We start from the raw sequence: 23,714 nt of genomic DNA, 5'->3' as shown, positions 1-23,714 counted from the left end.
TTACTTTACAATATTGTAGTGGTTTTTGCCATACATTGATATGAATCAGCCAAAGATTTACATGTGTTCCCCATCCTGAACCCCCCTCCCACCTCCCTCCCCATCCCATCCCTCTGGGTCATCCCAGTGCACCAGCCCTGAGCACTTGTCTCATGCATCAAACCTGGACTGGCGATCTGTTTCACAATTGATAATATACATATTTCAATGCTATTCTCTCAGATCATCCCACCCTCGCCTTCTCCCACAGAGTCCAAAAGTCTGTTCTGTACATCTGTGACTCTTTTTCTGCCTTGCATATAGGGTTATCATTACCATCCTTCTAAATTCCATATATATGGGTTAGTATACTGTACTGGTGTTTTTCTTTCTGGCTTACTTCACTCTGTGTAATGGGCTCCAGTTTCATCCACCTCATTAGAACTAATTCAAATATATTCTTTTTAATAGCTGAGTAATATTCCACTGTGTATATGTACCACAGCTTTCTTATCCATTCATCTGCTGATGGGCATCTAGGTTGCTTCCATGTCCTGGCTATTATAAACAGTGCTAAGATGAACATTGGGGTGCACGTGTCTCTTTCAGTTCTGGTTTCCTCAGTGTGTATGCCCAGGAGTGGGATTGCTGGGTCATATGGCAGTTCTATTCCAGTTTTTTAAGGAATCTCCACACTGTTCTCCATAGCAGCTGTACTAGTTTGCAGTCCCACCAGCAATGTAAGAGGGTTCCCTTTTCTCCACACCCTCTCCAGCATTTATTGCTTGTAGACTTTTGGATAGCAGCCATTCTGACTGGTGTGAAATGGTACCTCATTGTGGTTTTAATTTGCATTTCTCTAATAATGAGTGATATTGACCATCTTTCCATGTGTTTGTTAGACATCTGTATGTCTTCTTTGGAGAAATGTCTGTTTATGAACTAAACTAATTCTAACAGCTACAAGAGAAAGAACAAATATTATTACTGTGTATGAGCCACTGTGCCCTTCACAGGCTTTTTCTTTTTTTCTTTCATTTAAATTATATATTCTTCGTGGTTACAGGTAAGGAAAAAAATTAGGGTCACTGAGGGCTGAGCTACCTGGACCCCAGCCGAGTTGGAGTTGGCTGAAGTCCTCAGAAAATGCCCCTGGCACTAAGCTCAAGGGCAAGTTTGCCCAAGCTGCACTTTGCCATTCAACAATCACACGAGAATCACTTGCAAGGTGCTTTCCAAGTGTAAGTGGACACAGGGCCAATCCTACTCATATACTGGGTTAATTTGGTGAGGGAGTGGCGTTAGCGCGGGGTGGACAAAAAAACCAAAACGGATGGGCTGTTAGGTCCATGCAGTTAAAGAAAGATAAGAAGGGAGAGGAGGAGGCTGAATTCATAGGCTGGAATGTTTGTACTATTCTTGAGCTTCGAAAACTATTTGCATCTCAAAACAACTGTAAAAGAATCGGTCTTCAGATTACAAATGCTGTGACTACCTTACGAATAGGAATATCTCCAAGTGCTTAAGTGACCTACGCCGTTTGTTCCCACTGCAACCCCTTACTGGGCGCCCAGGCGGACAAAACCTGGGCAGCGATCTCCGGGCTGGGCGCCCCACGCCCACGCGGGCAGAACTGGGGCGGGCTCCCAGCGGGAGGGTTGGGGCGCGCCTTGCGGCTCCTCCCTCCTGCCTGCTCTCAGGGCGGGCCGGGGCAGCGAGGAAGGGCGGCGGCGCGGACGCGCGATAGCTGCCAGGCGGCCTAGGCGCAGTTTAGGTGGCGGCGGTCAGTGCATCTTCCTCCCGCGGAGCAGGGCGCCATGAGCTGGGGGCTGCTCCTCTGGTTGCTGGCGCTGTGCGCGCTGCTGGCGCTCGTGGTGCAGCTGCTGCGCTTCGTGCGGGCCGACGCGGACCTGACCCTGCTGTGGGCCGAGTGGCAGGGGCGACGCCCAGGTGAGGACGCGCTGCCGCCTCTCTGCACTGGGAGCCCGGGTTCCGTGGTGCGATCGGATTTCCGCTGCCCCAGCGTCCCTCCGGGTGGCGTGGAGCTTCCGGGTGGCGTGGAGCTTCCGGGCGGCGAGGCTGCGCCTTTCTCAAGGGCTCTGGTTCGGGGTGGAAGGGGCTGGCGCCTTTTGTCTTCTGCCCTGGTACCTACGGACTTTGCCTTTTACTTGCTGAAGTAAAAGAGCCTTGGAATCAGCGGGGCGCCTTCAGGTCTCTGAGTTCTCCGCCTGGCTCCCAGGGATTCTGAAGCAGCGTGGGAGGACAGTACTTGGAGAAACAGTGCGCTTGTGAAGGCATGTCCTTTTGGAGCTACGTCCTGAAGTTGTTTATATGCCATCTCTCACTCTACTTAAGAGCAATGAAACAAAATTTGAGATAATAACAGCCACCTACAAAGCTGCCTACCCATTGGGATAAAGGTAGAGAACTGGATTGGGTGTTTTGCCTGAAGGAAGACCGTTATTGGCATACTAAAAGACATTCTGCCCATCTTTTTTCTATGCCCAGCTTAATATTTGATGGTCGTTTACTAAACGCATTCTATGTGCTAAGCAGTGCACCAGACCCTTTTCATTTGTGACTGTTCACCTTTACAATGACTGTTATAAAGTAGGCATTATTAGTCTTATTTTCATAATGCTCAAAGTTCAGTGGGCTGTCCAGAGCTAGGCTTTATGTCTACAAGGGCCGGCGGGAAGTGGGGTTTCCCTGGACCTAGTTTCCTGCATGAAAATATCTAAATCATGTGAGGAGGTTTACTTGGAAGTGATTAAGTGAAAAAGTGAAATTGTTAGTTGCTCAGTCGCTTCCAACTCTTTGGGACCTCATGGACTATATAGTCTGTCAGGCTCCTCTGCCCATGGAATTCTCCAGGCAAGAATCCTGGAGTGGGTTGCCCTTCCCTTCTCCAGAGTATCTTCCCAACCCAGGGATCAAACTCCTGATCTACACTGCAGGCAGATTCTTTACTGTCTGAGCTACCAGAGAAGCCCTGGAAGTGATAACTTTAAAAATGGAGCCAGAGAGAGAAGGGGAGCCCTATCACTTACATGGGGGTGAAAATTGGTTCTTGGGGACTGAAAAAAAACTTAGATGGTACAATGTTTTATGCCCCTCCAAAGCTCAACCCTCACTGACAAAGTATTATTCCTTAGTATTTCATTTTTCTTGTTTCTTTTTTTGGAGGGGGGGGCGGGTATAGCATGTGTAGCACTTACATTGCGTTCACGGAAAATATGTAAAACATGTGCAAGATCAGGGTTACAAAACTATGGCAAATAGATGGCTGTGATTGGCAGACTTTCTCTTGGTCATTGGCCCATCTCAGCAGATGGAATGCATGTGCCTATGAGCTGCTTTGTGGACTTTAGTGTTTGATTCTATTTGTGCTTAGTGTTAACTTGGACTTTGAGAATTACATAAAAATACTTTATATTTTACTGTTCTACAAGTTACTCAACTGATAATGTCAAGTGCTGAAGAGGAAAAACGTTGACAATATTTAGCAGCTAGTGAAATGAAAAGTTATTTTCACATATCAAGCAAAAGTTAAGGTGACTAAAGATAACTTTTAAGAAATTCATTTGGTTTTTTCAGTGTTTTACTTTTGCTGGAAAAATATCAGTTTTGAAGGATTTTTAAACACATTTAATTACTTTGTTATTATTATCATCATGTAGTTATATAATTTGCTGATTTACAAATGTCATATGATACATTGCAATTTATGTAAATACATGTTATTCAGCAAAATAACTTTTGTAAATTTACAGTTGTAAAGTTAAATGTTAATAGCTTTTAAATTTTAATTTAACTTTTAACTTTTCAATTTCACCATGCTTAAACCTGCACTTACTGAAGAATAAACTTTATAGAACTCCTTTTATATCTAAAGCATAGATACATATATGTAAGGGCTTCCCAGGTGGCACTAGTGGTAAAGAACCTGCCTGTCAATGCAAGAGACACAAGAGATGCAGGTTCTATCCCTGGATGGGCAAGATCCGTTGGAGGATGGTATGGCAACCCACTCCAATATTCTTGCCTGGAGAATCCCATGGACAAAGGAGCCTGGCAGGCTATGGTCCATAGGGTCGCAGAGTTGGACATGATGGAAACGACTTGGCACAAAGATATATGAAGATACATAAACAAATATGCAGTATATTTGTGAAATTGTGAAATAGGGACGTTATTAGGAAAAATGACTAAAAAGACTTGGCAGGGGAGGATTAGGGAGTGAGAGAGTTGGAAGGGAGGTGAGGGCGATAGTGAAAAAGACTTAAAGGAACATGAAGATAGATTCAAGTTCCAAAAACAGCTCAAATTGGAAAGATGGGCAGACTCTATTAAGGTTTAAAAAAAATTATCCTTAAAAGAAAAAAAAATTATCCTTTTTTTCATCTTTATGTTGTTGTTGTTCAGCTGCAAAGTCATGTCCAACTCTCTACAACCCCTGGACTGCAGCATGCTAGGCTTCCCTGCCTTTCACTATTTCCCTGGGTTTGCTTAAATTCATGTCCATTGAATCAGTGATGCATCCATCCATCTCATCTTCTGTCACCCCCTTCTCTTGCCCTCAATCTTTCCCAGCATTAGGGTCTTTTCCAATGAATCAGCTCTTCGCATCAGGTGGCCAAAGTATTGGAGCTTCAGCTTCAGCATCAGTTCTTCCAATGTATATTCAGGGTATTCAGGGTTGATATCCTGTAGGATTGACTGGTTTGATCTCTTTGCAGTCCAAGGGACTCTCAAGAGTCTTCTCCAGCACCACAGTTCGAAAGCATTAATTCTATAGCACTCAGCCTTCTTTATGGTCCAACTCTCACAGCCAAGCATGACTACTGGGAAAACCATAGCTTTGACTCTGTGGACCTCTACTGGCAAAGTAATGTCTCTGCTTTTTAATATGCTGTCTAGGTTTGTCATAGCTTTTCTTCCAAGGAGCAAACATCTTAATTTCATGGCTGTAGTCACCGTCCACAGTGATTTTGGAGCCCAAGAAAATAAAATCTGTCACTGTTTCCACTTTTTCCCCATCTATTTGCTATGAAGTGTCACTTTAAAAAGTTGACAATGTACTCACATAAGGCAACTTTTAAAAATACAAAAGGATACATGGTGACAAGTAAAGCTCTGTCTCACCCTTGTCTCTCACCCTTGTCTCGCCAGTGTGCCTCTTTGGAGGCAACCACCATTTCCTGCATTTTATGTATCCGTCTAGAGATACCTTCTGTGTCTCCAAGCATGTATCTCACATGGTAAAATTTCAGAGTGACTGGTTTTAGGTACTGCACATAGATCCAGAAAAATCCATGGCACCAGTCCAGAGTAGGAAAAGTCTCAACAGCAGAACATACGTGAGGAAAACAGCTCTTATTTGACAGTGACCTCAGTGAGAGTCAACTGTGCAGTGCCAGAAAAGTTAGGCAACCTTGTGGAGCTGTTTCATGTCTTATGGAACAGACTGCAAACAACAAAAGATGTTTTCTGAATACCTGCTTGTGTTGACCTCTGTGCTGGGCACTGGGGACGCAGCAGTGACTGAGCCAGCCACTGTCTGGGTCTTCACGGCATGTCCCGTCTGAAAGACAAGGGAAGTGGTTTAGTCGAATCACGCTACTTGGAGCTGTTTAGACCCCTGGGAATCCTGTATCCTGCCCTGGCCAGCTCCTTTCAATAGCACATTGGCCAGTTGGAGCTTGTACAGAGGGTGTGAGGAGAAGGGTGAGGAAACCAGATGCCATGTCATCTGAGGGCAAGTAGCAGAAATTGGGCGTGTTTATTTAGCCTTAGAGAAGCAAGAGACGAAAGGACTTAGGGAGGACACAGCAGCCGTCTTCAGACAGATGAGACACTGTCGTGTGCCAGACAGGCCTGATTTATCCTTCCTGACACCACAAGGCAGACCTGCCGCCAGCTGCTGCTGGTCTGTAGAAGTTAAAGGTATCCGTATGAGAAAATTCCTGAAGCCCTGAATGATTGTGCTCAGCACTCAGTCGCTTTAGTCATGCCTGACTCTGTGCCCCTATGGACTGTAGCCCGCCAGGCTCCTCTGTCCATGGGATTTTCCAGGCAAGAATACTGGAATGGGTGGTCATACCCTCCTCCAGGGGATCTTCCCAACCCAGGGATAGAACCTGGGTCTCCTGTGTCTTCTGCATCACAGGTGGATTCTTTACCCTGAGCCACCCGGGAAACCCATCTTGAATGATTAGACTTACCCCCTCCCAAATGAGCTGGTGCCTCAGAGGTAACTAGATTACTCATCCTGTGAGGGAATTAAATGGTCAACAGCTTGAGGGGAGAATTCTTAACCTGGGTTGGGGGTTGAACTCTTAAGTTTCCTTTCAACTCTGAGAATCTGCTTTCAGAGACTCTTTAGGGGAGGCCATTATGTATACCAGATTCTGTCGAATTGTTTTTTTTTTTTTTTTACATTTTATTTATTTATTTTATTATTTTTTAAAGTCTTTATCGATTTTGTTGCAAATATTGCTTTGTTTTATTTTTTTGTTTTTTTCTGGCCCCGAGGCATGTGGGAACATTGCTTCCTGACCAGGGATCAAATCCACACCTTCTGCATTGGAAGGTGAAGTCTGAACCCCTGGACTGTCAGGGAAGTCCCTGTAGAATTGTTAAATAATTGGTGCTAAGTTAAAAAGTTTTCTTCTCCAGAGTGGGAGGAAGGGTATCAGAACTGCAGATGTACTAAGGTAAATGTGAGCCTGATAGTTTTCATTGTTGTATTAATATTTGCATAATGGTATAGAAATGAAGAGGGCTTCCCAGATGGTTCAGTGGATAAAGAGTCTGCCTGCAGTGTGGTAGACTCAGGTTCAGTCCCTCGGTCAGGAAGATTCTGTGAAGGAGGGCATGGCAACTCACTCCAGTATTCTTGCCTGGAGAATCCCATAGACAGAGGAGCCTGGTGGGCTATGGTCCATAGAGTCACAAAGAGTCAGACGTGACTGAAGTGACTGAGCATGCATGTGTGCATGCAAAAATGAAATCTTTGTTACTGCTACGCTAGCTAGTAAACAGTTACAAACAAATTATATTCACCTTGGAGTCTTGTATACTGCAGAACTTTGGAACAATGAGTAGGAGATCAAACAAGTCAATCCTGAAGAAAATCAACCCTGAATAGTCACTGGAAAGACTGATGTTGAAGCTCCAATATTTTGGCCACCTGATGCAAAGAGCCAACTCATTGGAAAAGACCCTGATGCTGGGAAAGATTGACGGCAAGAGAAGGGGGTGACAGAGGATGAGATGGTTGGATGCAATCACTGACTCAACGGACATGAGTTTGAGCAAACTCAGTGAGATAGTGAAGGACAGGGACACTTGGTGTGCTGCAGTCCATGGACTTGCAAAGAGTTAGAGATAACTTAGCTACTGAACAACAATTTCCCAAAAAATTTGCAAGGTTGCTCAGTTGAGCCTTTCCATAAAAGTGCATTAGATTTAGGAGTTCCCGGGTGGTCTAGTGGTTAGGACTCAGAGCTTTGACTGCCGTGACCTGGGTTCAATTTCTGGTCAGGGAACTGAAATCTCGGAAGCCAAAAAACATAGTGCAATAGATGATAGGAAAGCACTGTAACCCAGACATAGTACTTGGGATGTTTCTGTCCTTTGTTTAGATATTTACATGAAATCGCTTTTCTGAAGATATTTGCTCGAATGGCTAAGATAGTTGGGTCTACAATATTGATCATATTAAAATGTGGCAGCTTAGGCTAGAGGTCGGACATACCTCGACAAATATCCTAGCTCTGCCAGGATTCTTGGGTGTTTATTCAACAGTGACTTGTGGAGTCCTTTTTCTAAGCGAGTTTCTGTGCCAGGCTCTGAGGACGTAGCGATGAATAAAGGAGACAGGGTCCCAGCCCCAAGGAAATTTACAGTCTAGTGGTGTAAATTAATCTCTGTAAACCTCAGTTTCCTTTCTTGTAAAACTGAGGTAATTCCTGTTTCATAAAGTTCTTGTGAAGATTTTAGTAAGGTAATATGTTTAAGCACATAGGAAGCAATGGAAAAATGTTAAGCCGTTGAAGTTAGTAATCCCATTTCCCCTGGCTGGAGAAATTAGAACATTCAGTGTTTTGCTGCCAAAATCCATTTGTTAAACAATTTTTCAACAATTAGAGTTGACATTTTATTAAGCACTGAGTCCCCTGGAGGAGGGCATGGCAACCCATTCCAGTATTCTTATCTTGAAAATCCCACAGACAGAGGAGCCTGGCGGGCTACAGTCCATGGATGGCAGAGTTGGACATGACTGAAGCGACTTAGTTCACAACGCCTACACATGTGTCAGTCACTGTTCTGAGCGCTTTACATGTTTTAACTCATCTCTCTCAACAATTATATGAAGGAGGTTTTATTATTAATTCAATTTTCCACTTTTGGGAAATGAAGGCACTGAGTTCCCACGTGGGAGCATTTCACAGCTGTGTGCGACCCAGCTGGTACTTGAACCCTGGGAGTTAAAGTGCAACCAGAGCACATACTGATTCACCAACACTTACACTTCAGAGTTGTTTGACTAAAATAGTAAACTGGCTTCCTGATTTTAACTTTTCTGATCCAAAATCAGCAGTGTGTATCTTAAATAATACCTTGTTCCCGATTTTTGACAAATAACACATTTTAATAAGGTACACAGGAGCATTGCACTACCCTGACTTGATGGATTCAGATGGACAGTGGCTATTGTGTGCTGCAGTACAAGGAAGTTTTTCGTTGGAGAATAAACCACTTGTCAGTGCTTTATTTTACATTTTTACAATATTTAACAAGGTGATACCTGGCAAGCAGAGTATAACATTTCATCTCGCTCTCATATGTATTTCATCTTGGGTGAACTACTAGATTCTTCTAAGATGAAGGCTCAGGCATTTGGAAAGCTCTTTTATGAAATGACCTTTAGTTGCTAGGCATCAGATTATGATTGACAAGTGGGGCAAACATGACTTTAAAAATTCAGGGTGATTCTACCATACCATAGAGTAGAACTTGGTATACTCAGATTTATCATCAATACCACCAATGTGAGAAATTAGAATAATAGAATAGAAAACTGGATGGAACTATTAGTGATCATCTTATCTGAAGCCCTCATTTATGAATAAGGAAGGTGAGAAAATGAGTCCAGGTAACTTCTATCTACTTATCCTTACTTTTCATGATCAAATATGCAGATAAATAGAGCCTTAGAGTCAGACCATGGAGTTGTAAGGCTTACCTTGAAGTAAAGTCTGGAAAACTCTCAAAGAGTCTAGAATACACAAAATAATACAGTTAGTAATAAACTGTTACTAATATGATTTCTAACACTAGGTAGGAAGTGTTTCCTTAAGATATTTAATTAAAAAAATTTTAAACCACTTTATTGAGGTATGATTGTCATATAAGAAACTGTCCATATTTAGTGTACACAACTGGATGAGTCTGGGGTAAGTATACACCTGTGAGATCATCACCACAATCAGGGCTGTAAACATAGGATACTTAAAATTTTAAGTGCCACACATTATGTCTTCATATTCAATGATATTGTTTAAAACTATTTTTTTCCTTTGGTCAATCTTTGATTTATGGATGTAACCCATAGCTTATTTTCTCCCCTCAATCCCTACCCGCTTTTCAATAGAATGGGAGCTGACTGATATGGTGGTGTGGGTGACCGGAGCGTCCAGTGGGATTGGAGAGGAACTGGCTTACCAGCTGTCCAAACTAGGAGTTTCTCTTGTGCTGTCAGCCAGAAGAGTACATGAGTTGGAAAGGGTGAAAAGAAAGTGCCTTGGTGAGTAAATCTGAAATCGCAGCAGTGCTTCCTAGAAGTAAATCAGAGCCCAGAGTCAAAACTTGGGAATTTTAGGGGCAAGTGGGGGATTTTCATGGGCAGTAGACTCTGGTTCCAAATGCTGAGTGCTTTGATCCAACTCCTTTTCCTTTTGTCATTTCTTAGTTAGCTGGCCTGACCTTTTTCTTCTTTTTCTGCCACCTTTCTACCTTCTTTTTTTTTTACACTAATTCTTAGCATTAGGGATTGATCATCAGTTCTCTCAAATGCTGGTTTGGATTTTTAGTGACCACATAAATGTCTTACATTTTTATCTTAGACAAGGAACAATTTGGTTCTTATGAATGACATACATATACATTACCATAGAAATTTAATTGATATTTTGTTAAAATGTCTGATTTTAAAGTCATATGAAATAATATAAGATTTTTGTTGTAAAGGACAAAAAAACAGGAGTGGAATTAAATTTTTTTTCCAGCCGTGCTGTGCAGCATGTGGGATCTTAGTTCCCTGACCAGGGATTGAACCAGTGCCCCTGCAGTGGAAGTGTGGAGTCTTAACCCCTGGACCACCAGGGAAATCCCAGAGTAGAATTAAGTTTGAGAAGTGCAACTTGATATAATATTTTTCATATATACAGGACAATGGTGTTTTTGTTTATCTGTTTGGGTTTTGGTGTAGTTCACAGTAAAAGCAGTCTCAAGTAATACAGTTATTATTTCTCATAGGAAATTTAATATCTACACTGAAATAATTTTGAATTTTCCAGAAGATCATTGTTGTGTTTTTGTTTTTTTTGTCATCTACTTGTCATTCTTTACAAATCTTTCTTTCACTTTGCTGATGGAACTAATCACCCAGATATGGAGTTAGCTGCTAAGGCCACAAGCCCTCTTTCACGATATTGCTCTTAAAGGCCTCTTGTGTTTTTGCACTGGGCCACTTCTTTTGACAGTTGCTCCTCTGCTGTTGAGACTTGCATGGGAAGAAATGAACCATAACAGTGTTTCTTAGCTTGAGTAAGATTATTTTCCTTTTATCTGTCATATCATGGGTACAGACTTTTCTATTGCTTTTTAAAAAGTTAATATTTCATAATTTAATCCTGTGCCCATAAAGCAATTTCACCTCTTCTCTACTTACTTGTTTTTCTTATCAGAACACAACTTTGTTGTATTTCGGGGCTAGAATTCAAGGAAATTAGTTTGAACTGTTCTTTTGATAACAGAAATAGAGAGGGCTGTTACAGCCCAACGTGTTTCTTGGTTGGGAATTTCAGGATTGTGTCCTTTTCCTTATTCACCTCCTGGAATCCTTAGCCTCTGAAAGGAAGCTTTTCTGTGTCACGTGACTGGAAGACCCAAATTCTCATTGATTTTCAGCATAAATTTTTTAAAATTGTGTTTAAAAATCAAGCAGTGAACCTATCCTATAACAGATGTACAGAAATACCAACTGAGCTGTCAGGGAAGCCTGGTCCAATGTTAGGCTGTATATATTTAAGTAGAAGAGAGGAATTTTGTTTCCTGTGTACCCAGCCAGCTTTTTGTTCGATAAGATGTTGCCCATATCCCTGTCAATCCGCTTCTTGGTCCTTAAAGAGAACCTCATCCACAGGGCTTCACCCAGAAATGAATTCATTGCTAAGTGTGGTTGTAGGGTGAATGTTAAATATAATGTGATTAGCACATGACTGCCATATTAATTTTAAGTGTCTTTATTTAGAGAATGGTAATTTGAAAGAAAAAGATATACTCATTTTGCCCCTTGACCTGACTAACAGAAGTTCCCATGAAATGGCTACCAAAGCAGTTCTCCAGGAGTTTGGCAGAGTAAGTAGCATTTTGAGTGCATGAATTTTGCTCTGAAGTAGCTGCAAAAGAGATTCCTATCTGTGGTGCTATCATTCAAAGGGCTGTAGGCTAATGGGTTCATGAAACATCTCACTTCAGCTCAAGGGCCCAGCTGGGTCTCTTAATCTCTGAATCTGTGGCTTTATGTATTAATAATTGGAACTTTTCCTACTTTAATAAATTAACTCCTCCATGTAGAACAAAAGAAGCTAAAGATTCACTGTGCCTATTATTTCTGTTACATTATTTTCCATAAAAAGTCACTTAAGGTGGGAATTTAATTCCATAGGTGAATTTTGCTTTTATCTTTTCTGTTGCTGACCTCTGGAAATATACTGTCCTGTTCCATTGATTTATCAAGTTAACAATATAACTAACCATCCTTAGGAATTCCAACAATCCATCTAAGTCATCCCTAAAGTACCCCCTTTCTGATTTTCTTTACTTAGATCGACATTCTGGTCAACAATGGTGGAGTATCCCAGCGTGCTTTGTGTGTGGACACCAGCCTGGATGTCTTCAAGGAGCTAATAGAGCTTAACTACTTAGGGACGGTGTCCTTGACAAAGTGTGTTCTGCCTCACATGATTGAGAGGAAGCAAGGAAAAATTGTTACTGTGAATAGCATTGTGGGAATTATAGCTGCACCCCTTTCTACTGGATACTGTGCCAGCAAACATGCTCTTCGGGTAAGGCTGTTAAAACTCACCTCTGATAGAACTGACCTGAACGTGTGTATGGAACATTTATTGTAAGAGATCACTGGGACTAGGTAGTGATGTTTGGAGACAGAGAGACCCAAGAAGATCTTGGGTAGAAGACTTACCTAGAAGATGCTAAAAAGACTTGAGCCTCACATGCCTCTTTCTAATTCTGCAAACATCCAATGAGTACCTACACTGTGTCATACACTGCAACATATCCTGGGAATATAAAGATTATATGATCCCTGCCCTTACAAACTGTATAGTCTAGTTGACACGTCACCCTTTACCTTGTCCTCATTTCTACCACATCTTCATGGCAAATTTGGGGTCTACCCCTGTTTCTTCTACACACATTTCAGGATTCTACATGCATTTACTTGTCCTTCTCATTTCTGTGACTTTGTTTCCTTCCCCTTTGTTGTTGGTGTTTATTTTACCTGAATTTCTAAATGTACATGCCTATCAGAAATAGAAACTACCCACTGGGTGATTAGCCCTGAGCGTCAAATCCCTACTGGGTCTAGCCTTGACTCTGTTTACTATGACTTCACTAGAAGAAGAAAATCTAGTTGAGGCAGAGTCTAGGAGAAAGTTTAATTTGGCTTGTGTAACTTATGAGATATGAGTACTAGAAATGAATAAATTTTTAATGTTGGCTTAAGAATGGATAAGAATAAACTGTAACTATATACACCATAACATGGAGCAAATTAAATTGTAAGGCCAATAGGAGGAAAATGATTAATAGAGACATGTGATATATAATTAATGCTGTTGAAGGTCAGTTTACATAGAATGTTTCACTGTTGTAATAATAAGATGCAACAGCTGAATGGTCATGTTTCATGAAAATTTGAAGCTTTTGTTCCATAGGATCCTCTTTCTGCTGTGAAGAGCAGACAATTGCAGAGAGTGATGAAATGAAATACTGCACTGATGATTTCCTCATATTTGGTAATAGGGTGTCAGTTACTTTCAGCAGGGCAGTTGGGCAACTCTCAGGCAGGCACACGAGGGAAGGTGGCCACCCCATCTGTTTGGTACCCAGTATCCCAGAAGACATGCAGGATGCTTTCAGTCAAACACAGTAGAAGCTGTCTGGCCTGCCCTCCAAACTGTTTTGTACTGGATTTGATTGTCTGATACCATGTGTCAAGTTAAGATCTAGTTATACCAGTAGCCAAACACTGAAACCAGGAGTCTCTTTTTGAAGGGCACATTTCCTTCCCTGATACTCAGCAAGCTAGAGAGTGAACTTACTTGTTGAAAAGTTCACACACTATACTAGATGTGATTTCAAGCAAGGAGGAGTTTTAGTGTCTGGAGTATTGGCTTTCATGGTGTCCTCTCCCCTCTTTTGCTATAGAGGGGCAGAAAGTTAAAGTTCATTCATTCATTTACAAAGCCTTTTTTCCTGTCCATTTGAGTCAGGCACTGTATTAGTCTTGGACAGCACAAACCTTCAAAGGCCTTGTGTTTGTTAGGCATCAGCATTAAAGGCTGGTAACTGTTTAATGTTATTGGATCATAAATGAATGTACCTATGTTGGCTGCTTAGGTTTTTCAAAGTTAACTCAGTTTATCACAATGTAGTCTTGGAATATTTCCTGATTTAGGAGAAGAGATGAGGAGAAGTAGATGTTTACTTCCTATTTGGTTTAGAAATGGGCAGTATCTTTTAAGTCTGGAGGGTCTACCTTGTTTTTACAAAAGTCATTGAGTAAGCAATCATATTACATTTTTAACTAGCCATGTACTCTCTTACTACACCTAAAATAAAAATTTTTGCTGAAACTAAGTCTCTTCAGATAGTAATTGAAAAAATGGAACTGTTCCTCTATGATAGTTTCCCTTAAGTACTAATTCCAACTTGCTTCCTGTTGCCCTATCATCTGTACTTTAGGCCACTTTTAGGGATCATCGAAAGAAGTCCAGCCTCAGTGATGCTCAGTGAACATGCAACCCTTTTGGAGTGGGGAGCTGGCGACTGGGTATCAGACTCTTACAGGGTAGTCTCTCACTTATCCAGTGCAAAATCACTGATGGCACAAGCTAAACCAGTGCCATCGGGGGGATGAACCACTCATACCTGAAAAGAGTTAAGAATGCCTGTTCTAGATTGCCTGCGGTCTTATCTTTAAAAATGCCTCATCTTGTGTAATTACATTCCCTGTCCTTTACTCAGGCATTTTTCAGAACACATTTTGATAATGTGCTGCTATTGTCCTTCATAAAAAGTTGAAGAAAAGTAATTTCGTACTATTAGTAAACATGATATATGTGTCTGTATTTATTTGTTTTTTGTCTTTGTCTTTTAGGGATTTTTTAATACCCTCCGAACTGAACTTGCCACCTACCCAGGTATAACAATTTCTAACATTTGCCCGGGACCTGTGCAATCAAATATTGTGAAAAATGCCCTAACTGAAGAAGTCACAAAGGTAAAATTTCTAGTTGGTGAATAATTTGAATGCTTTAGTAGTCATACCCTGGCCTTACATCATTATGCCTCAGGGTTTTCATGTTAGAATCCCTTATGAATTATTTACATAACTTAACTCAGCATTAGGAAAATTGTTATGGTTAGCTGATAGTGCTTTGGCATCCAGCTTTAGTAACAGCTAAAGAAATTACTAAGATACTGCTTATAAGTGATCCACTATTATGTGGGCTATCAATATTTTAAAAACCCAGTTTTAATCAATTCACAAATCATAGCAATGTTGAAAGTTCTGTGTGGCTGAATTTTAGTAAATTAAATCTTACTGGGATTTTAAAAGGGATTATGGTGAAGGAACTTAGCAAAACCCCCCTTGTTGAGATGTAGTAGTTTTAGGTTGACCTCACCCAGGCTTGTGCTTCCCTCAGCTCATAGATTACACGTAATTAATCTATCAAATGAACAATAAATGTCTCATGAAGAATCCAGTATCACTCCATAATACAAAAAACTCTCTAAAGACCATGAAATTTTCCTTCTTCTCCACTAATGTTTCTACTGAGATATAAATCTATATGTTTCCATGTAAATGTTTACCTATACAATTTATATTTTGCATTTTCTATGGAGGCACTGTAGTAAAATAGAATAAGCACAATGTTACAGGAATCAGGGGACCTGGAATATAGAACTGGTTACTACCAAATGGTCTGTGTGAGCACAGATAAAAGTTACTGCCTTTCTGGGCTTCAGTTTATTTGTAAAATGGTAATGGGTTAACTAAAGTAGCAGTTCCAAATTTTTTCAATATCAAGAAACCACTTTTATCTTCTTTCTCTATTTCATCCTCATGGACTCCATGTTTTATAGAACTTCATTTGCTAAATGTATGTATTAATAATTTGTTTAAAATTATTATTAAAATTACAGACTTACCATTAAGTACTTTAAGATGGTACAATTCTAACTAAAAGTGAATAACTGTTATCTTTTAGTTAGCCTGCACACTTATCTGGTTAAGTATATGAATTCTATTAGGTTTTCTGAAATATATAGCTTATGTGTGCATGTTTAGTCAGGTCTGACTCTGCGACCCCATGGACTGCAGCTCACTAGGCTCCTCTGTTCATGGAATTTTCCAGGCAAGATTACTGAAGTGGGTTGTCATTTCCTCCTTCAGGGCATCTTCCAGACCTAGGGATCGAACCCGCATCTCTTGTATCTCTTTCAATGTCAGGAGAGCCCTGTGCCTCCTGGGAAGCCCACAAATAGCTTACAGGCACCCCTTAGTGCCTATGTGGACTCCTGAGGGGCATGAGGCCACAGTAAAGGAATCACTCAACTGGATGTCTACTAAAAGTTCTCTGAGATACCCTAGAAATATAGTCATCACTCACGAATTTTTCAAAATTTTCTTAGACTACAGGCAGCACTGCAGATGAGTCCTACAAGATGGCAACCAGTCGTTGTGTGCGGCTGATGTTAGTCACCATGGCCAATGATTTGAAGGAAGTTTGGATCGCAGATCACCCTTTTTTGCTAATGTTCTATTTGTGGCAGTATATGCCAACCTTGGCCTGGTGGTTAACCAACAAAGCAGCAAAGAGAAGGATTGAGAACTTCAAGAGTGGTGTGGTAAGTCCAATTTATACATTTCTGAATTCATATCAGTCTTGTAGGAAAGCATGAAATTTTCCAATGCTTAAAAACTTTTCTTACTAACTGTCTGCCAATCTCATGATATATTAATAAATACAAAAGATATAAAAAGTTTCCCATCCCCAATGCATATCTGTCAGTTTACTGTAAATTACTACTGGTCTTGGAGAAAGTTTTCTACAAGGTAAAAATCAAATCAAAGATTGCCATTTTTTTCTTCTACGTTGCTCTTTGGCCAGTGTATGTGCCAAAATGCTTTTTCTCCACCATGTCTCCCCACAGACTCCAACCCATCCTACGAGTCTCTACATTCTGTAAGTGTCACCTCCTTGGGTTGATACGTGGCCTCGCCTCCCATTTCTCCCCAGGACTAGGTGCACGTCAGCCCTCTGTCAAAGCACTTCCACACTATTAAGAGATGTAGTCTCACCTGTAGTACTGGTTCCTTTGACTTTGTTCCAGAAGGTTGGTTTGCACATCTGAAATGTGCCCATGTCCGTGTTTAGGAAAACTTGCTGATAACTTATTCTTTCAGCACTCATTTTTCCAGAAAAGTGAGGAATGTTAAATGGACTGGTGAAAAATGAAACAAAAAACCAAACACCCAAACAAAATACTTAAAGAGACTTAAAGGTTCTAAAACTTTCAATATGCACTAACATGTTTAGAACTTGAAAAATCACAAAGAGGGCTATTCATTTTATACTAACCAGTTTGTTTTGGGTCAAAACATTTATAAGCGATTTCATAATTTTGGAACTTGGTACTGTGGGGGTGGTTCTAAAGGTAGAGCTCCATCAAATATTGCATCAGAGTCTGAAATTTAGAGGACAGCAGATAAAGTGGCATTGTGCCCAGCGATAGATAAGAGTTGAGGGGGAAAGGCCACCTTACTAAAGAGGTGAACCAACATTCTGGTTAAAAGCATGGAACAAGGTGCTGGGCTACCTAGGCTGAAATCCTAGCTATACCCCATACTCATCCTACGATCCCAGGCAAGTTATTTCTCTATATCTCAATCTCCCCATCTACAATACTTTGGCCACCTGATAAGAAGAACCGACTCATTGGAAAAGACCCTGATGCTGGGAAAGATTGAAGGCAGGAGGAGAAGGGGATGACAGAGGATGAGATGGTTGGATGGCATCACCGACTTGATAGACCTGAGTTTGAGCAAGCTCTGGGAATTGGTGATGGACAGGGAAGCCTGGTGTGCTGCAGTCCATGGGGTTGCGAAGAGTTGGACACAACTGAGTGAACTGAACTGAACCATTTACAAAATGAAGATTACTGTTGATAGTAGCACCTAGTCATAGGATTGTTATGGGGATTAAATGAGTTAGTATGTGGAAAGCTCTTAAAATCTACCATGGTGTGTTACAGTCATTAAGTATTAGCTGTTACTGCTTTTGTTTTGATGGCAGGAGGATATTTAGCAAACAGACAGTAAAGATTAAAGAATTAAATAATATGGCAGAGGGAGAATGCATTATAGAAATCACTGTTTCAGAGGAGAAAGAAGGACTAGAGGCTAGAGTTTCAGTCCCATTGTAGCAGTTGTTCATAAGAAGGTTAGTTTGTTTTGTATACAGAATACCAACAGAATACTTAACGTAAATCTTGGGCTTCCCTAGTGCCTCAGTAAAGAATCCACCTGCCAACGCGGGAGATGCAAGTTCGATACCTGGGTCAGGAAGATCCCCTGGAGAAGGGAACGGCAACCCACTCCAGTATTCTTGCCTGGGAAATCCCAGGGACAGGGGAGCCTGACGTGCTATACACCATGGGGTAGCAAAAATGTCGGATACGACTTAGCAACTAAACAACAGCAGTGTAAATATAGGCATTGCATTACATCTAACATTTGCTAAAAATCATGACTTCTCTCTTCCTACCAACATATTTGAATTATTGCTTATTAGGTGGTCTGACTGCTTTATCACTTTATGATAAACTAGGCTTCCTTTCATTTCCCCAAATCATTTTGAGATATATCTTATTCTTTACACAAAACCCTAGAAACTTTAAGAAGTTGTTCATTTTTTTTTACTTCTCTCCTCATTGCTCTTTCCTCCCTACTGTTATTTTGTATTGTGTATATTCATCTCCTTATTGAAATTTGTTTGTAAGAATCTCAGTTAAGAGAATGCCACTATTATTCCCAAACTAAATGTTGTTGTTGTTATTCAGTCACTAAGTTGTGTCTGACTCTATGATCTCGTGGATTATAGCACCCCAGGCTCTTCTGTCCTTCACTATCTCCTGGAGTTTGCTCATATCCATGTTCATTGAGTTGGTGGTGCTATCTAACTATCTCATCCTCTGTTGCCCCCTTTTCCTTTTGCCTTCAATATTTCCCAGCATCAGGGTCTTTCCCAGTGAGTCAGCTCTTCTCATCAGGTGGTCAAAGTATTGGAGCTGCAGCCTTAACATCAGTCCTCCCAATGAATATTAAGGGTTGCTTTCCTTTAGGATTGATTGGATTGATCTCCTTGCAGTCCACAGGACTCTCAAAAGTCTTCTCCAGCACCACGATTTGAAAGCATCAATTCTTTGGTGCTCAGCCTTCTTCATGATCCACCTCTCAAATCCATACATGACTACTGGAAAAACTATGACTTTGATTATACGGACCTTTGTTGGCAAAGTGACGTCTCTGCTTTTTAATACATTGTTTAGGTTCGTCATAGCTTTCCTTCCAAGGAGCAAGTCTTTTAATTGCATGACTGCAGTCACCATCCACAGTGATTTTGGAGCCCAAGAAAAGAAACTCTGTCAGTGCTTCCACTTTTTCCTCTTCTATTTGCCATGAAGTGATGGGACCAGATCCCATTATCTTAGTTCTTTGAATGTTGAGTTTTAAGCCAGCTTCTTCACTCTTCTCTTTCACCTTTACCAAGAGGCTCTTTAGTTCCTTTTTACTTTCTGCCATTAGAGTGGTATGATCTGCATATCTGAGGTTGTTGATATTTCTCCCAGCAGTCTTGATTTCAGCTGGTGATTCATCCAGCCCAGCATTTTGCATAATGTACTTTGCATAGATGTTAAATAAGCAGGGTGACAATATACAGCCGTGTCGTACTCCTTTCCCAATTTGGAACCAATTGTTCAACATCTAGTTCTAACTCTTTCTTCTTGACCCATATTCAGGTTTCTTAGGAGACAGGTAAGGTGGTCTCTTAAAGAATTTTCTGCAGTTTGCTATGATCCACACAAAGGCTTTAGTGTAGTCAGTGAAGCAGAAATAGATGTTTTTCTGGAATTCCCTTGCTTTCTCAGTGATCCAACAAATGTCGGCAATTTGATCTCTGGTTCCTCTGCCTCTTTGAAACCCAGCTTGTACATCTGGAAGTTCTTGGTTTGTGTACTGCTGAAGCCTAGCTTGAAGGATTTTCAGCATACCCTTGCTGGCACATGAAATGAGCACAGTTGTACAGTAGTTTGAATAGTTTTTGGCATCGCCAAATGAACCAAGATCATCTGTCATTTTCTTGTCATCTCCTGCTTGACCACATTGAATTTACCTTGGTTCATGGATCTAACATTCCAGGTTCCTATGCAATATTGTTCTTTACAGCATTAGACTTTACTTTCACCACCAGACACATTCACAACTGAATGTTGTTTCCGCTTTGGCCCAGCCACTTAATTCTTTTTTTTTCCTTTACTTTTATTAGTTGGAGGCTAATTACTTTACAATGTTGTAGTGGTTTTTGCCATACATTGACATGAATCAGCCATGGATTTACATGTGTTCCCCATCCTGAACCCCCCCTCCCACCTCCCTCCCCATCCCATCCCTCTGGGTCATCCCAGTGCACCAACCCTGAGCACTTGTCTCATGGATCCAACCTGGACTGGCGATCTGTTTCACAATTGATAATTGTGATGTTTTCATGTTTCAATACATGTTTCAATGCTATTCTCTCAGATCATCCCACCCTTGCCTTCTCCCATAGAGTCTGTTCTATACATTTGTGTCTTTTTCTGTCTTGTATATAGGGTTATCGTTACCATCTTTCTAAATTCCATATATATGCGTTAGTATACTGTATTGGTATTTATCTTTCTGGCTTACTTCAATCTGTATAATGGGTTCCAGTTTCATCCATCTCATTAGAACTGATTCAAATGTATTCTTTTTAATAGCTGAGCAATATTCCACTGTGTATATGTATCATAGCTTTCTTATCCATTCGTCTGCTGATGGGCATCTAGGTTGCTTCCATGTCCTGGCTATTATAAACAGTGCTGCAATGAACATTGGGGTACACGTGTCTCTTTCAGTTCTGGTTTCCTCGGTGTGTATGCCCAGAAGTGGAATTGCTGGGTCATATGGCAGTTCTATTTCCAGTTTTTTAAGGAATCTCCACACTGTTTTCCATAGTCCAGCCACTTAATTCTTTATGGAGCTAGTAGTAATTGCCCTTTGCTCTTCCTCAGTAGCATATTAGACACCCTCTGACCTTAGGGGGCCCATTTTCTGGTGTCCTGTCTTTTTGTCTTTTCATACTGTCCATGAGGTTCTCTAGGCAAGAATTTGTTTCTGTTCTTTAGGCTAGGAACAGTATGTCTGGAACCTTGTTTTGATGTATTGTTATTAATTTTAGGCATCTAAAACAATAACATCATTGAATTTTATGTTATAATTTGGTTTTGTCTTATTTAGTGTAAATTCTTGAAAGTGGTAAATGGGTATCTCCCCAAATGAAATGTCACTTCTTAGAAATTACTGAATTGCCTTGTTTTATTCTTTAAGCAATATACTAAAAGTTCACAAATGATTTTGGAGTTATCTTTCAAGTATTTTAATTCTAAAGACTCTTTGTATGTATTAAAGCAAGCCAGTGTAGGTATGACATACTGATCAGAAGAGTAATAGAAATTTCAGCATTTATGAAATGGCATACTCATATGTTAACAAATGACAGGGAAATAATGTTGCTAAGCCCCTTAGAGATATTTTTTGTAGCTCTACAATTTTGGCTTTGATTTTTATTCCTATTTAAGTATTTTTCCAGGGATTTATAAGGATTCTCAACAGTGAATCATGATGATATAGATTCTCAAAACAGAAGGAATTAATTGTCAAAAACTGGGGTAGAGGAAACTGATTCATGTTTCTGTTATTCTGTTATAGGATGCAGATTCCTCTTATTTTAGAAGCGTGAAGAAAAAACATGACTGAAGGAGTACTTGCATTTCTCAAGCCACTGGAAAGAGAAATGGAAAACACAAAAAACGGCGATCTTCTTACACATTGAAGAATAACTTTTCATTTTATTTCTTGATATAACTTTCTTTTCAATATGTAATAAATAACAAGAATGACAGGAGTCTTGCCATAAATATGTTAATACATATTCCATTCCTGGGTAATGTACTCTAGTATATATGCTTAAAATTTAGGTTAGCAGAATGCTAACCAAAGAATTATAGTAATCCATTTACCATAAATGCACGGGCTATTACATGAAGCAGAGTGCTGGACAGCGGGCAGATACAAAGAAGTGTCTGAAAAGGTCCTGCCTCCAAGGTGCTTACACTTTCTTGGAAGAGTTCACAGGTACATATGACTGGAATTTGACGCCATAGGTAGGACTCATAGCAGCCGTTATTTTTAAAAACCTGTTATATGTCATTTGCTGTACTGAGGTGGTTTGTAATTAATTAATTAACTTATTCCTCATAACAGCCTTCTAAGGTAGGTGGTATTATCCACCTTTGTAGATGAAGAAAGAAATGCCCAAAGCAAATAGATGTTACTTTCCCAAGGTCACAGAGCTAGTAATGGGTAAAGCCTGGGTTAAACTCAGCTCAGGAAGATTCCATTGGTGACTTCTTATTTTAGTTATTATTGTCAACTTTACTTTAACTTTTAGTGTCTTACAGTAGAAAACATGCATAGGCTACAAGAGAAAACCAACAAATGTTCCTTGACTATTTACTATCAAGGGAGAACAGGGGAAGAAAAACATGGTTCTCATTGATAAGTGGTTCACATTTTAGTTAAAGACAAGGTTCAGTTCAGTCACTCAGTCATGTCTGACTCTTTGCGACCCCACAGACTGCAGCACGCCAGGCTTTCCTGTCCATCACCAATTCCCGGAGCTTGTTCAAACTCATGTCCATCAAGTTGGTGATGCCATCCAATGATTTCATCCTTTCACGCCTTCTCCTCCTGCCTTCAATCTTTCCCAGCATCAGGGTCTTTTCCAATGAGTCAGTTCTTCGCATCAGGTGGCCAAAGTACTGGAGCCATCAGTCTCTCCAATGAATACTCAGGACTGATTTCCTTTAGGATGGGCTGGTTGGATTGCCTTGCAGTCCAAGGGACTCTCAAGAGTCTTCTCCAACACCACAGTTTAAAAGCATCAATTCTTCGGCACATCAATTCTTACGGTCCAACTCTTACATCCACACATGACTACTGGAAAAACCATAGCCTTGACTAGTTGGACCTTTGTTGGCAAAGTATTGTCTCTGCTTTTTAATATGCTGTCTAGGTTGGTAAAGAATCTGCCTGCAATGCAGGAGACCCAATCCCTGGGATGGGAAGATCCCCTGGAAAAGGAAATGGCAGCCCACTTCAGTATTCTTGCCTGGAGAATCCCAAGGACAGAGGAGCCTGGCAGGCTACAGTCCGTGGGTTTGCAAGAGTCGGACACGACTTAGCGACTTCACCACCACCACCACTAGGTTGGTCATAGCTTTTCTTCCAAGGAGCAAGCGTCTTTTAATTTCATGGCTGCAATCACCATCTGCAGTGATTTTGGAGCCCAAAAAAATAAAGTCTGACACTGTTTCCACTGTTTCCCTACCTATCCTAGAGCATAGTGATGAGTAAAGAAAGCAAATGATGAACTATAACACAATTCTGTTTAGGTACACTTAAATTTATGTACATAGAAGATAGTGCTCATTTTGTCCACAGGGGATCCCAGATAATGGGATTAGACACAGGCTGGGAAATTATGTTTGGTATATTTAAAGATTTTGAAACACAAGATGGAGAATTTCAGCAGCAACCTGTGTCCATTGATGGATAAAGAAAATGTGGTATATAGATATTGATACAATGCAATAACTCAGCCATTAAAAAAAATCTAGCCACTTGAGACAACATGGATGGATCTAGAGGGGTATTATGCTGAGTGAAATGTGTCAGACAAAGAAAAATACCACATAATCTCACTTATATGTGTAATCTAAAAAACAAAACAAAAAAAAACAGACACATAGCCATGGACAAGAAACAGGAG

At 40.6% G+C, this 23,714-nt stretch overlaps 1 protein-coding gene and 1 long non-coding RNA gene across 2 annotated transcripts; one reads left to right on the top strand and one right to left on the bottom strand.

The window, feature by feature from the left end:
* Positions 1-1,664: 1,664 nt before the first annotated feature.
* Positions 1,665-21,788, top strand: DHRS7 (dehydrogenase/reductase 7). Its single transcript, XM_043472222.1, has 7 exons — positions 1,665-1,929; positions 9,638-9,790; positions 11,519-11,625; positions 12,096-12,335; positions 14,672-14,794; positions 16,213-16,428; positions 21,593-21,788. The coding sequence occupies exons 1-7, from the start codon at positions 1,797-1,799 to the stop codon at positions 21,638-21,640; spliced, it is 1,020 nt and encodes a 339-aa protein (XP_043328157.1). The 5' UTR covers positions 1,665-1,796; the 3' UTR covers positions 21,641-21,788.
* LOC122443715 lies at positions 9,570-16,975 on the bottom strand. Its single transcript, XR_006270092.1, has 2 exons — positions 16,883-16,975; positions 9,570-9,821 (listed from the first exon to the last, which is right to left on the bottom strand). It is a non-coding gene; the product is annotated as an uncharacterized LOC122443715 (long non-coding RNA).
* Positions 21,789-23,714: the final 1,926 nt, after the last annotated feature.

The sequence above is a fragment of the Cervus canadensis genome, chromosome 6, assembly GCF_019320065.1.
Source record: "Cervus canadensis isolate Bull #8, Minnesota chromosome 6, ASM1932006v1, whole genome shotgun sequence".
NCBI classification, from domain to species: domain Eukaryota; kingdom Metazoa; phylum Chordata; class Mammalia; order Artiodactyla; family Cervidae; genus Cervus; species Cervus canadensis.
This window is presented reverse-complemented; position numbering and strand designations above follow the sequence as displayed.

Coding starts and splice junctions, on each gene's coding strand:
- DHRS7 (XM_043472222.1), top strand. CDS start 1,797: ATGAGCTGGGGGCTGCTCCTCTGGTTGCTGGCGCTGTGCGCGCTGCTG. Junction 12,336..14,671: donor CCAGCAAACATGCTCTTCGG/GTAAGGCTGTTA, acceptor TTTGTCTTTTAG/GGATTTTTTAATACCCTCCG. Junction 16,429..21,592: donor AGAACTTCAAGAGTGGTGTG/GTAAGTCCAATT, acceptor ATTCTGTTATAG/GATGCAGATTCCTCTTATTT.